Here is a 14208-nt window from a genome sequence, read left to right on the forward strand (position 1 = left end):
CTTTAAGTGGTAATATATCTTCTGAGACCTAGATGTCACGGAAAGGACTGCTATATGGAAAAACATCTGAGTGACCTGACTGTGAATGACACAAAGACCTATATGTTACAAAGAGTTACTTAATCTAATGAACTTACCCAAGGACAGTAGTAACTCTCCCATTAGCGACTCTGAGCACTTAAGAAAAGTTGTGTGGCTAAGATAATTTTATAAACTAAGATTAATGCTTTAAGTAATTAGATGAACTTATTAACAGTATATGTAACCATAAAAGGAAAATCGGATGTATGATCTCATGATTAACCATATATGGAAAATGTATGATCTCACTGAATCCTTTGTCTTAGAAATGTATAAAAACCATTGTATCAGAGTTCTTTCTTTGTTCAAAGCTTCAGGTACAAATCTGGCTCTGAACCTTGCGCAATAAACTGTCTCTGACTGGCCTGGGAATGTTTTTTAGTCCTTCCATTCCACTACACTAGAATTGGAGAATGTTTTTTTGTGTCAAATATCCCCACCATCTGTTCAGAATGACAATTATTCATGGTGCTAATCAAGCAGAAAATAATATCTAATAATCTAAAAGAGTTCTCCTTTTTACAGAAAGGAGCATACAAATGTCGGGGGATATATGGCAAAATGATAATGTATATCTTCAGCACATCTTACCTGAGGAAATTTGTAGATGCCCAATACAGTTGCCATGTGAAGAGAGATGTCAGGTGTACCAATGACTGCAGCCAAGGTATTTGGAACCCCGCACTTGTAGTTAGGGATGAATATACCCTGAGTGAAAGGCAGCAACATTGAGGCAAAGTAAGTCCAGCTTGGACTAAAATGGCTGTTAAAAATGTGGAAGCCCAGCGTGACGTTGGGTAGAATCTGGGCGTTTTCATTAATTTGTTTTACAGTAAACACTAAGGCCAGGATATGCTGGTAATTCTGAAAAAATACTCTGTAGAAAAAAAACAACGGAAAAGTGGAATAATACAGGTCTGCCTCTTAATATGGCACTTACAATCTTTAAGTGCAAAGATTTTGCACTTAAGTGCATATTTTGTGGAATGTGTTTGAACACAATATTTTTATTATTCATCTCAGATCCTGGAAAATGCAAAGCAAAATACCTAAACCTATATATCCCTTGAATAACTAGAGTTATTTGTAATAAAAAACCAAACAGTAGATTGAAATTGGAAGCATTGTTTCTTAATATGTGGGAAAGGTACAGTATCCAATTCCAGTTTTAAGTATGGCTTATATCCAGAGGGAAATTGCTAAATTCATGTACCAGAAATATCAAATATTAATAAATGTTATTGTGGGAAATGTGTGCCCCCCCTCGCAAATATCTTAATGGTAGTTACATCTTCATAAATTAAGACATATATTCCTTTATATTTATAGATACTTAGATGGGATTTGTTATAAATGTAGATTTGGTCCCTCTTTCAGCTTTACATGGAAACTGAAATAAAATAATAACTTCACATAAAACAAATCTAGTATCCTGTTTAAGTTGTTTGTTTTTGAAGCTTTTGTCATTATAGGACAATATTTTAAGCATCATGTGATTTAATAGAACAGAATGGAATGGAACAGAACAGAACAAAGTAGAATACAACAGAACAAAACAGAATAATAACTATTGTCACTTTGAATGTACACTAATCAGCATACATTAAAATAAAATTCCATTGCACAGCTGTAAAGAATCACCACCTCCAATATGAACTACATAAATATGACAAAATAAATAAATAAATAAATACAAAATTATACATATATCCACATATATTATATGACACAGAGAAACAACACAGTCTAGTTCGAATGTATACATGTACATGGTGAGAAAAACAAATCTTGCAAGTTTACCAGATGGATGGATAGGGAATGAAGCTGTTACAGAATCTGGTAACCCTGCTAGAAATACTCTGAAACCTCCTCCTAGAGGGGAGCAACAGAAACAGACCGTAAAGTGGGTGTGTAAGGTCTCTAACAACGCCTTGAACTCTAAGCACACAGTGTTTATAAGCAGTATCCTGAATAATTGCAACAAATTGTTGATGTACTTACATAAGTCCATCATGAAATCCCTGAGAAGGATGTTGACTGAAATCAATGGGTTTAGAAAATGTAAAGAATACAGAAACTATGGCAGCAATATTAATCTCTCCAAGTTGATGATATGTGTGATGAATAGGAAGAGGCTCATTAAAGTCACATTGAAATCTATGATGCTTACACACCACTTGAGGCAATACCATCAACAGTACCTCCATGAATGCTAACATCTTCCATGAGTGTTTTCTTTCTATATAAAAATGCCTCTGTCTGCAACAAGATCTTTGAAGTAGGTCAGATTGACCTGTCTTCTTGAGATATTTTTCAGACAAAACTAAAGAGAGCAATATACTATCAAATCAACCCATAAAGCTTTGGGGCTTCCATCCATAGGATGGAATATCATGGAGACAATAAATAACATCCTTCAGGGTCAGTTCCTCCTTTTTCCATGGAGACCCATAGGATTTGGAAGAGATAAACAAGCTAATTCCATAATAATAGTGAGACAGTCACATATGTGAATATCTTCAAAACATCTGAGGGCCTCCTGAGGAAAGAAGGAATTAGTCACAAGCAAAATAAAATAAAATCTTGAGATCTATAAACCAAAATAGAGATGAAAATATAGGCATAGGTACAGGCATTGACATAGTTTCTGTAAATACACTCTACTCTGCTCTGCTCTGCTCTACTCTACTCTCATTGATTAAAACTACTATAGATTTATTCTATTCTATTCTATTCTATTCTATTCTATTCTATTCTATTCTATTCTATTCTATTCTATTCTATTCTATTCTATTCTTCTACTCTACTCTACTCTACTCTACTCTACTCTACTCTACTCTACTCTACTCTACTCTACTCTACTCTACTCTACTCTACTCTATTATCACTATCCCATACCTATTATCCACTCCCTACTCCATTCCATTCCAATCAGATTCATGCATTCTTCCAGAAATGGATAGTTTTATTGAACTTCTTGGTTGTCATATGGTTGACAACCACTTTCTACTGTTTCAGATTCAGGGGTGGGTTCTAAATTTTTTTACTATCAGTTCTGTGGGTGTGGCTTATTTTGCGGGTGTGGCTTGGTGGGGGTAATGTGACTGGGTGGGTGTGGCCACTTTTTTTTCTTTTCAAAGCATTTTTTCTACAACCTTAAGAGGTTGCAGAAAAAAAATGCTTTGAAAAGCCTCTGCCGATCAGGCAACTCAGCTGGGATCGTCAGAGGCTTTTCAAAGCATTTTTTTTTACCACCTCTTTGGCTGAAAAGGTTGCAGAAAACAATGCTTTGAAAAGCCTCTGCCGATCAGGCAACTCAGCTGGGATCGTCAGAGGCTTTTCAAAGCATTTTTTTAACCATCTCTTCAGCTGAAGAGGTTGCAGAAAACAGTGCTTTGAAAAGCCTCTGCCGATCAGGCAACTCAGCTGAGATTGTCAGAGGCTTTTCAAAGCATTTCTTTTACTACCTCTTCGGCTGAAGAGGTTGTAGAAAAAATGCTTTGAAAAGCCTCTGATGTTCCCAGTTGAGCCGCGGGATCATCAGAGTCTTTTTAAAAAAACTTTTGTTGCAATATTTTCAGGATCAGACTCAATAAAGATAATAAGAATTAGAGATTTAAATATATTTCTCTTTAATCATAATAGGCATTCTATATTCGCTGAATATTCAAGATAGAAGCAAAGAAAATGGTGAGGGTGGCTCCTTATATATACAAGGGGTGGAGTCAGGAATAGGAGTGGTAAATTATGAATACATTAAAATCCAAAGAATAAGTTAACCCCTGATATCCCATATATACATTATTTACACAATAGAGAATAAGGCATTTACATCTGACAACTTTTAAAAGCATTTTTTTGACCGAAGAGGTTGTAGAAAAAATGCTTTTAAAAGTAAAAAAAAAAAAAAAGCCTCTGATGAGGTGGGTGGGGTAAGACAGCGCCGACTGGGCCGAGGACTGGTTCAGGGACATGGCAAAATGTCCCATATTACCGGTTCTCAGAACTACTACAAATTTTTACTACCAGTTCTTGCGAACCGGTGCGAACCGGGAGCAACCCACCACTGTTCAGATTGGCATACAGTATGATGCAATCTGATGCTAATTTATGAAAACTGCATTTGGAACCAGACAAATGACAGCATGGTAAGCATATGACTAAGTGAGGATTACTTTACTAGCCACAGAAGAGAGAGAAAAAATCAGCTTTTGTATAGACTCAAAGTTTATTTTTCATTTAAAAATTGAATGATATAGGAGTCAAAATACAGTTGATTTAACTCTCTTAAAAACTGGAATACAGTAAATCAGTTCTCCACTAATCAACCATTTGACCTATAGTGTAGTCTCTTCCCATAACATTCTTAACTAAAGTCCTTAACATACAGTATGACTCTAATTGAACTCAGAATTACAGTCATAAGTCATGCTAATCATTAATATATTTTATTTACCACCGTAGGCAGCGTAGTTCTAGGTTGTCCAGGTCCAAAACTTCAAGCCTGGTGGCATAAGGTATTCTATTGCGAGCAAAGGAGTGGAATACTCTTCTTGTGAAATACCTCTGGACTCACTCAATTGTATTAATGCCTGTTATACAGTGTGGATTCCAGGCAGATGAGCTGTATTCAAGAATTAGTCTGGCAAAAGTTTTGTATGCCCTGGTTTGCAATACAATGTTACTGGAGAAGAAACTTTGCAAAATTAGGTTAACAACTCTTAATGCCTTTTTGGCAATGCTGTTACAGCAAGCTCTGGGGCTTAGATCTTTTGAAAGGAGTACTCCTAGGTCAGTGGTAGCAAACCTTTTACTTACGGAGTGCTGAACAGGAACACGCTGCGTACATTGCGTGCGCTCACGTGCCATCTGCAGTAATGTGTGGCTCCTCTTCATGTGCTGCACACGCAACTGCACCATCTGCGCATGCACACAGCTTTCACGCACCCCCCCACCATGTGCTGCACACGCAACTGCACCATCTGCATATGTGTGCAGCTTTCACACATGCACACTAGCATGCGCTGCATGCACAATCTCTCCTTGTGCGCATGTGCACAGCTTTCTGCGCATGTGTGCACTGTGCACCTGTCATCTCATGTGCATGCACAAACACGTGCACATGCACAGGAGAGCTCTGAAGACTAGCTGGATCCCCTGAATTGCATGCATGCGCATCAGAGGCCTGAACGTGAGCTGGGGCACATGCACATGAGCAGTTTCAAGTGAACTTGGCGACGGCTCATGTGCCCGGAAAAATGGCTCTGTGTGCCACTTCCGGCATGCGTGCCATAGGTTCGCCAACACGGTCCTAGGTCCTTGACTGAGTGAGGATCATTAGTTCATTTATACATTTTTTTGGTCTCCATTTTCTCAAAGGAAAAATGTTCTGAGATGTCTAAAACCTCAGGAGCCAGAGGAATGTAATATACCAATCTAGCTGTACATTGCTCTCTGACTTAAATGTCCAAGTGGGGAAGTTCTTAAACAGTTACATATAAAGGATATCAGGCAAATGGAAAGAGCTGTTAAATCTTTCTTACTCCATGTTTTGTACATGACCACTACACATGATGAAAATGAGCCGAGGTGGCACAGTGGTTAGAGTGCAGTACTGCAGCTACTTCAACTGACTGCTAGTTCAGCAGATCAGCAGATCAAATCTCACCGGCTCAAGGTTGACTCAGTTTCCATCCTTCTGAGGTGGGTAAAAGGAGGACCCGGATTGTTGGGGGCAATATGCTATTTAGTATCCTATCTTTCGTTTAAGCCACCCAGAGTCCTCGGAAAGTGGGTGGCATAGAAATATGACAACCAAACAACCAAACAACCAAACAACCAAACAACCAAACAAACAAACAAACAAATGATGTACACTAGAGAATTCCCAGTGTCCCAGTAACGTTTCTCTATTTAAAAGAAAGGCTCATTTGTATTTTAACCCCAACTTCTTGTTACACATTCTAGTCTGCATATAAATTAGGATGACCAGTAAAGATAAATATATAATTCATATTTAATCTACATATTTAGTCAGAATTGCCAATCACATACTGAAATATGTCAATTTGTCCTATTATTTATTTATCTGAACATTTTTATGGTCCCCATTTATAACTCACTTTCAAAAGGAAAAAGAATTTCATACTATCCAAATATCAGGGGCAGCAATCATAGAATGCCAGTCTAACTGCTTTCTGGCTTCAATGTATAAGTGGATAATATCTCCAATATGTATATATAAATGATGTCAGGCAAACAGAGAGATTTGTTAAAATTTCCTTTTCATGAGCTGATGTTTATTGTTCAGTTCAGGTCTCATCACAATGATAAAACACTTGGGAAGAAAGATACACACCAATAAGCCAGCACTGGAGGAGACCATGGAGAAGATCTCCACAGCCAATGTATATTTTCCCCTTGTGCTTAGATAGGTTGGAATAAAACACAACCAAACACTGCAGAAGACCAACATGCTGAAGGTGATGAATTTGGCTTCATTGAAGCTGTCAGGTAACTTCCTGGCTAGAAAAGCAGCAGAGAAGCTAACCAGAGCAAGAAAACCCATAAAGCCCAAAACACAGTAGAACATGACCGAGTCTTCATTGCACTCCAGAATGACTTCTTCAGACATTGACTTCATATCAAAATCTGGATATGGTGGGGATGTTATCAGCCATGCAGCACAAAAACATATTTGAACAAGGGAGCAAGATAGAAGAATGAAACTGACCATTCTTCCCCTGACCCATTTCCTCAATTTGGAACCAGGTTTGGTGGCCATGAATGCTAGAACCACAACAAAAGTTTTGGCCAGGACACAAGAAACTGCCACAGAAAAGATCAGCCCAAAAGCTGGTTGTCGAAGTAGACACACAATCTTATCAGGTCTCCCAATAAATAGAAACACACAAAGAAAAGAGAGGAGGAGGGAAACTAGGAGTATATAAGTGAGATTCCGGTTGTTGGCTTTGACGATGGCAGTGTTTTTATGTTTCATGAAGATTATTATTACCAAAGTTGTCATTAAAGAAAAGCAAAGAGAAAAAACAGTCAGACTGATGCCTAAGGGTTCTTCATAGGACAAAAAAGTGATCAGCTTTGGAATGCAGATATTTTTCCCAAGATTTGGATATTGATCTTCTGGACATGGAGAGCAGTCATCCTTGTCTGAAAAAGAACATAGTGGAATTGATATCAATGATTATAGACAGTGTTGTACTTTCATGGTTTAGTCCCATTATATTTCAAAATTTCCTACCCTTCTCCTTTGATATTTTGCCCTCTGGACACAGACGGCAATCATAGCAGCAAAATGATTCCACTTCTTTCTTGGACTTGCTGTGTCCTGACTCACAAGGATCATTACACAAAGATAGAGGTAATGCCTATCAATGAATGAAGAAGAATATTTGAAGATATAGAGGAGAAAGGAAGTGTTTGGAGAGATACTGTTAATGTGTAATCATGGATTGATAAGGAGAAGTAGTGTGATGACGACATTATTTTGAGATGTAATTTGTCTGAAACAATTCACTCAATATCTACCTTTATTGGTATCGATGGCCTTTCATAACCATCATTACCACTCCCCAAATGTAATTTCTTTGCTGGTTAATTAAAGATGGTTTTCTCAGATTCTTAAATTTGAAGTCAACAGACTTATGAAATATAGTACACTGAATTTCAGGTTTTATTTCTAAATCATGAAAACCATAGTGCATAGTTGACCTAGGGCCAAAATGAAGGGTATATTATTCTATACCAACTATTAGAAAAGTAAACATTCTTACAGATAATGTTTTGCTTCAACCGGATATTTCTACATAGTACTAACTTTATGCAGTGTTGATGCTCTGGGATTTTTAACAATGAAGGAACTTTTTTCTTTTGCAAAAATGAAAGCAGATCAGTTTAGATTGAAACAGCTAACCTGATTAAAGCCTACAGGCCAAATAATGGAATCTACCAAAATATTGAAGAATTTGTGTGCTGGAGCTGTGGGATCTACCACTCCAACTTTGACCCTAAGAAAAGACTGGTTTGGGAATGTGATCCAGTTGATAATATCATAACCACCAATGAATTCTCCATTTCTATCAAAGGAAATCATTTCACCAACATTATTGTTGAATCTGACATTTCTCAGAAAGGAATGAACCTGAAATACAGAAATACACAGAGAGCGACAAAGAGAGAACAGGATAGAGGGAGACAAAAATAATTCAAAACATACGTTCAAAACATATGTATGGATGGGCTCTTCAATTTTTTTTTAGTTTTAAGCCAATAGCAAACAAATAACAATCATTACAAGATATCAATAGATGTAAAATATCAGATTACTGAAATAAAATTAGCACAGAATTGCAAAATAAGAGCAAAAAATATGCTTTGTAATTTAATTGTGAAAGCTACTTAAACTAGATGAGTTCCGATAAAAATATAAGGAATAATAGGATGCATAAGGCTACAAATGTTTAATACCAGTCTTCTTATATTTACTTCTTATATTTGCTACAGCTATGCTAAAGTTTGATCTGAATTATTACAGTTAGAGTGCAACAAGATAACGAAAATTTGAATGAAAAGGAATAAGTGTGCCTATTTATGTATAGATGCCACATATTCATATAGGAAGACATACTGTTCCAGTTACATTATTTTTTTCTTATTCTTGTCTTATACAGTCAGGTCCAGAAATATTGGGACATCGATACAATTCTAACATCTTTGGTTCTATACACCACCACAATGGAGTTGGAATGAAACAAACACAATGTGCATTAACTACAGACTGTCAGCTTTAATTTGAGGGTATGTACATCCAACTCAGGTGAACGGTGTAGGACTTACAGCAGTTTGCATATGTGCCTCCCACTTGTTAAGGGACCAAAAGTAATGGGACAGAATAATAATCATAAATCAAACTTTCCCTTCTTAATACTTGATTGCAAATCCTTTGCAGTCAATCACAGCCTGAAGTCTGGAACGCATAGACATCACCAGACGCTGGGTTTCATCCCTGGTGATGCTCTGCCAGGTCTCTACTGCAACTGTCTTCAGTTCCTGCTTGTTCTTGGGGCATTTTCCCTTCAGTTTTGTCTTCAGAAAGTGAAATGCATGCTCAATGGGATTCAGGTCAGGTGATTGACTTGGCCATTGCATAACATTCCACTTCTGTCCCTTCAAAAACTCTTTGGTTGCTTTTGCGGTATGCTTTGGGTCATTGTCCATCTACACTGTGAAGTGCCGTCTAATGAGTTTTGCAGCATTTGGCTGAATGTGAGCAGATAATATTGCCCGAAACACTTCAGAATTCATCCTGCTGCTTTTGTCAGCAGTCACATCATCAATAAATACAAGAGAATCAGTTCCATTGGCAGCCATACATGCCCACGCCATGACACTACCACCACCATGCTTCACTGATGAGGTGGTATGCTTAGGATCATGAGCAATTCCTTTCCTTCTCCATACTCTTCTCTTCCCATCACTCTGGTACAAGTTGATCTTGGTCTCATCTGTCCATAGGATCTTGTTCCAGAACTGTGAAGGCTTTGTTAGATATTGTTTGGCAAACTCTAATCTGGCCTTCCTGTTTTTGAGGCTCACCAGTGGTTTACATCTTGTGGTGAACCCTCTGTATTCACTCTGGTGAAGACTTCTCTTGATTGTTGACTTTGACACACTTACACCTACCTCCTGGAGAGTGTTCTTGATCTGGCCAACTGTTGTGAAGGGTGTTTTCTTCACCAGGGAAAGAATTCTTCGGTCATCCACCACACTTGTTTTCCATGGTCTCCCAGGTCTTTTGGTGTTGCTGAGCTCACCGGTGCATTCCTTCTTTTTGAGAATGTTTCAAACAGTTGTTTTGGCCACGCCTAATGTTCTTACTAGCTCTCTGATGGGTTTGTTTTGTTTCTTCATCCTAATGATGGCTTGCTTCACTGATAGTGACAGCTCTTTGGATCTCATCTTGAGAGTTGACAGCAACAGATTCCAAATGCAAATAGCACACTTGAAATGAACTCTGGGCCTTTTATCTGCACATTGTAATTGGGGTAATGAGGGAATATCACACACCTGGCCATGGAACAGCTGAGAAGCCAATTGTCCCATTACTTTTGGTCCCTTAACAAGTGGGAGGCACATATACAAACTGCTGTAAATCCTACACCGTTCACCTGAGTTGGATGTACATACCCTCAAATTAAAGCTGACAGTCTGCAGTTAACGCACATTGTGTTTGTTTCATTCCAACTCCATTGTGGTGGTGTATAGAGCCAAAGATGCTAGAATTGTGTCGATGTCCCAATATTTCTGGACTTGACTGTATATTCAAATATATAATCTTACATTGAAAAGAGAGAGAAACATGATCATAAGGCATACCAAGCAGTGTTCCAATATCTAAGGGGTTGCCATAAAGAAGAGGGAATCAACCAATTCTCCAAAGCACCTGAAGACAGGACAAAAAGTAATGGATGGAAACTAGTCAAGGAGAGAAGCAACCTAGAACTAAGGGGAAATTTCCTGACAGTTACAACAATTAATCAGAAGTTGTGAATGCTCCAACACTGGAAGTTTTTAAGAAGAGATTGGACAATCCTTTGTCTGAAGTGATAAAGAGAGTTGGACTAGAAGACTTCCAAGTTCCCTTATTTTGTTAAGTTATGTTGACCTAGATGGGCTCAGAATCATTTCATTTACTGGAGTCATATGATAATAGAGTGCTCAAATTGGCAAGATTTTATCTATAGTTGTAAAACAATATGAAATCAACTTAGAAGAACCATTATGTGTTGTTCTTGATTTTGGGTTTGGCAGGCAGTTAATTTCATGGAGAGAAGCATATTCTAAGGCATGTAGTTAAAATTTTGTACAATGCCATTTATAATTAAAATATCAGCATAACACTATTTTGATTAGTTAATCCATTGTTACTTCTCATTTTAGACCTAATATCAATATCCCTAAAAAATATTCTATGGTAGAGTTTATGGGTAGATGTTCCAGCTACACATCTAATGGTTTTTGCACTACTCTACTTACAACTAACCTGCCACAACACTTGATTGTGAAATTGTTTTCTTCCTTCTTTCTCTATTCTTGTTTCTCTAGATTTGAATAGAGAGAGTGATTGCAAAGCATGTGCAACAGCATAGACAGCATTGTAAATATTGTAACTCTGCCCACTCATGCGTGTTTCAAACACAGATGTAGGAAGGGTCTCAAGCCTCTCCCATCCAGTACATTTCTTCTCAGATGTCTCAATTTTTGAATTCAAAAAGAAGCAATCAAATGCCTGTTCCCAGAAATCTTTCTGAAAGTGATCTTGATTATTGTTGTTTGGATTTAGGTTTTGAAGAAATTCCTGGAAGTCTTGGACCTCCTTTGTGTGAACTGCAAAGGATAAAGCACCATGTAGGAAATGGATATCCAAAGATTTATGAACAGCAACTGAAGTGTAATCTGACTGAGCAGTTATAAGCCAAATCTTTTTCTTCCTTGGGATATCCTCCACTTCTGAAAACTGGAGGAAAGTTCTCAGAAGTGATAAGGACTGAATTTTACCATATAAGATTATCACATTGGCTGTGCTGTTCATGAGAACATGGTATATATGTAATCCTTCCTCCATAGTATCAATAAAGTCACTGTAAAAAGCTACATTTGGTAATTCTGCTATGAATTCAACGCAGATGCCATGCTCAGAAAATGTGGGGAACACCTCCTGGACAAATTTCTCTCCTTTCTCATCCTTTACTACAAGAATTCCAATCCAGATCCATCTAAAGTACAGCAATAACTGCAGGAGGCCCTTACGTTGGTGGGATTCATCTGGAAACATATGTTGGAAGAAAACTGCTTGAGTCTCTTTATCCATGACTGGAGCAGGACCATAAGTCAACTACAGAAAGAAAAACATATGTAAATGCAAAGGTCTACGTGAGCCTCTGAAATCCTATACACTCATTTGAATATTTGAGTACTTGTTTTTATAGAGTAAAACACTGTGCAACTAGTTGTATATCAACCCAAAAAAAACCCAAAAAACCCTAAAAACGTGATAAGAGAAGTATGGATTTAGTATTACATGTTTTAACAGCAGTGAGGATTATCTTCGCACAATATTGGAAAGATGAAGAAACACCTCAAGATGAAGAGATAATTAAGAAGATATTAGACTGTGTAGTAGTGGACAGAGTTACATTGAAAATCAAATAGAAAGAAGACACAGAATGTTATCAACCTTGGAATTTATTTTAACAATGGTTGGGAAAAAGGGATGGAGAGTAAGAATGGCATTTGTATTGTTAAGCAAATTAAATATCCAGACAACACAATGTTTATTAAGCACTAAGTAATGTAACTAATAGAAAATTAATAAAATTGATTTAAAAAACCCTAAGATGTCATTCTTAGGGTATCCATAAATACCTTTTTGTGGAAATAGTCTCATTATGAATTATTCAAATTTGAAATTTAATTGTGTTTGAAATTGGGGTATCTTCTGTGCCAAATATCTCCACCATGATATCTCCACCATGCTCTCAAAAGACATGACCCACTATCCCTCATGTCAGTCCACAAAGATTCAGAAAGTCACAAATTTGATCTAACCGGGACCTCTAAGAGTTGTAACCCAGGTGAAATCAAGGAGAGAAAGATAATTCCTTGAAGCCTGATTTTCTACCAATAAGTCAATAAACAGACACATTGACATTGACCCCGTCTACCAATTTCTGAGAGCAAAAGATCAACCACAATCCTGAAGGGAGCATTTAAAACAAACAGGCACCCTTCTACACAGCACAAAATTGCCTCACAAGAAATTGGACCATGTCTAAGTAACAACAGCCAGTCATTCAAACAAGCCAAAATGAGACCATGACTCAGAAGCACCCAGATAACAACTATAATCCTAATCTGCATCACACAGACAGTATTTAACTACAGCCCAGCAACAACAGCCAGCCAATCAAACAGTCCGAAATCAGAGCATGACTCAGAAATATCTGAACAAACAACATTCGGACTAATTTGCATCTCATAGAAAGGTATTTAAAGACCTGTGAAGGCATTTAAAGATTCTGAGAGATGTGTACAATTCAAAACGCACTGACGATCAGGGCTGGGTTTCACTTACCTTTGCTACTGGTTCGCTTGCACACGTGCTCCTTTCTGCGCATGCGTGTGCCACTTCTGCACATTTGCAGAAGCTTCTACGCATGTGCAGATCGTATTTGATGACGGTGGATCAATGGAGCCTCCCACTGCCGCTGCTAGAACTGGGGCAAACCGATAGCAACCCACCACTGACTGAGGATGTCTCCTCAAATGGTGAAGAAATGTTTGCAACCAAATTGCCAAACACGGAGCTCAAATCAACAGCTTAACTACCAATCAGAGCTACTCATATTCAAACACATTTCAGACTACAATTATTCATGCTGCTATGCTGATCCTAGCAAGCAAGCAAATAAATAAATAAATAAATAAATAAATAAATAAATAAATAAATAAATAAATAAATAAATAAACAAACAAACAAACAAACAAACAAACAAACAAATAAAAATAAAAAAATAAAAAAATAAAAAAATAGCTAGGAATCTGAAAGGTCTCTCCTTTTTAGAAAGAGAAAGTATAGACATCTGGGAAGGTACGACAAAGTAATTAGGTATATCTTCAGCTCATCTTTACCTGAGGAAATTTGTAGATGCACAATATAGCTGCCATGTGAAGAGAGATGTCAGGTGCCCCAATAACTGCAGCCAAAGTATTTGTGATCCCACACTTGTAGTTAGGGATGAATTTTCCTTGAGTGAAAGGCAGAAGCATTGAGGCAAAGTAAGTCAAGCTTGGACTAAAATTGCTATTAAAGATTTGGAAGCCCAGTGTGACATTGGGTAGGATCTGAGGATTTTCATTGATCTCTTTTAGAGTAAAAACTAAGGCCAGGATATGCTGGTAATTCTGAAAAACTACTCTGTAAATAAATAAAGACAAAAATAGATGAGGAAATGTCTGCTTCAAATTATGGTACTTCCAACCCTTCAGTACGACACATTTTGTGGAATGTGTTTTAGTGTTATATCCTCACTATTCAACTTGCAAAAT

The 14208-nt window shown here is 37.4% G+C and overlaps 1 protein-coding gene across 1 annotated transcript; it reads right to left on the bottom strand.

Annotated features, from left to right (window-relative positions):
- Window positions 1-6352: 6352 nt before the first annotated feature.
- LOC139324253 (vomeronasal type-2 receptor 26-like) lies at window positions 6353-13827 on the bottom strand. Its single transcript, XM_070953972.1, has 5 exons — window positions 13792-13827; window positions 11144-11995; window positions 8015-8242; window positions 7343-7469; window positions 6353-7251 (listed from the first exon to the last, which is right to left on the bottom strand). The coding sequence occupies exons 1-5, from the start codon at window positions 13825-13827 to the stop codon at window positions 6353-6355; spliced, it is 2142 nt and encodes a 713-aa protein (XP_070810073.1).
- Between the last annotated feature and the right edge of the window lie 381 nt (window positions 13828-14208).

This window comes from Pituophis catenifer, unplaced genomic scaffold (assembly GCF_029215685.1).
Source record: "Pituophis catenifer annectens isolate HBS135680 unplaced genomic scaffold, rPitCat1.0.hap2 SCAF_15, whole genome shotgun sequence".
Lineage (NCBI taxonomy): Eukaryota > Metazoa > Chordata > Lepidosauria > Squamata > Colubridae > Pituophis > Pituophis catenifer.

Coding starts and splice junctions, on each gene's coding strand:
- LOC139324253 (XM_070953972.1), bottom strand. CDS start 13,827: ATGGCAGCTATATTGTGCATCTACAAATTTCCTCAG. Junction 11,996..13,791: donor GCATCTACAAATTTCCTCAG/GTAAAGATGAGC, acceptor TTCTTTCTGTAG/TTGACTTATGGTCCTGCTCC. Junction 7,252..7,342: donor CAAAATATCAAAGGAGAAGG/GTAGGAAATTTT, acceptor GTTCTTTTTCAG/ACAAGGATGACTGCTCTCCA.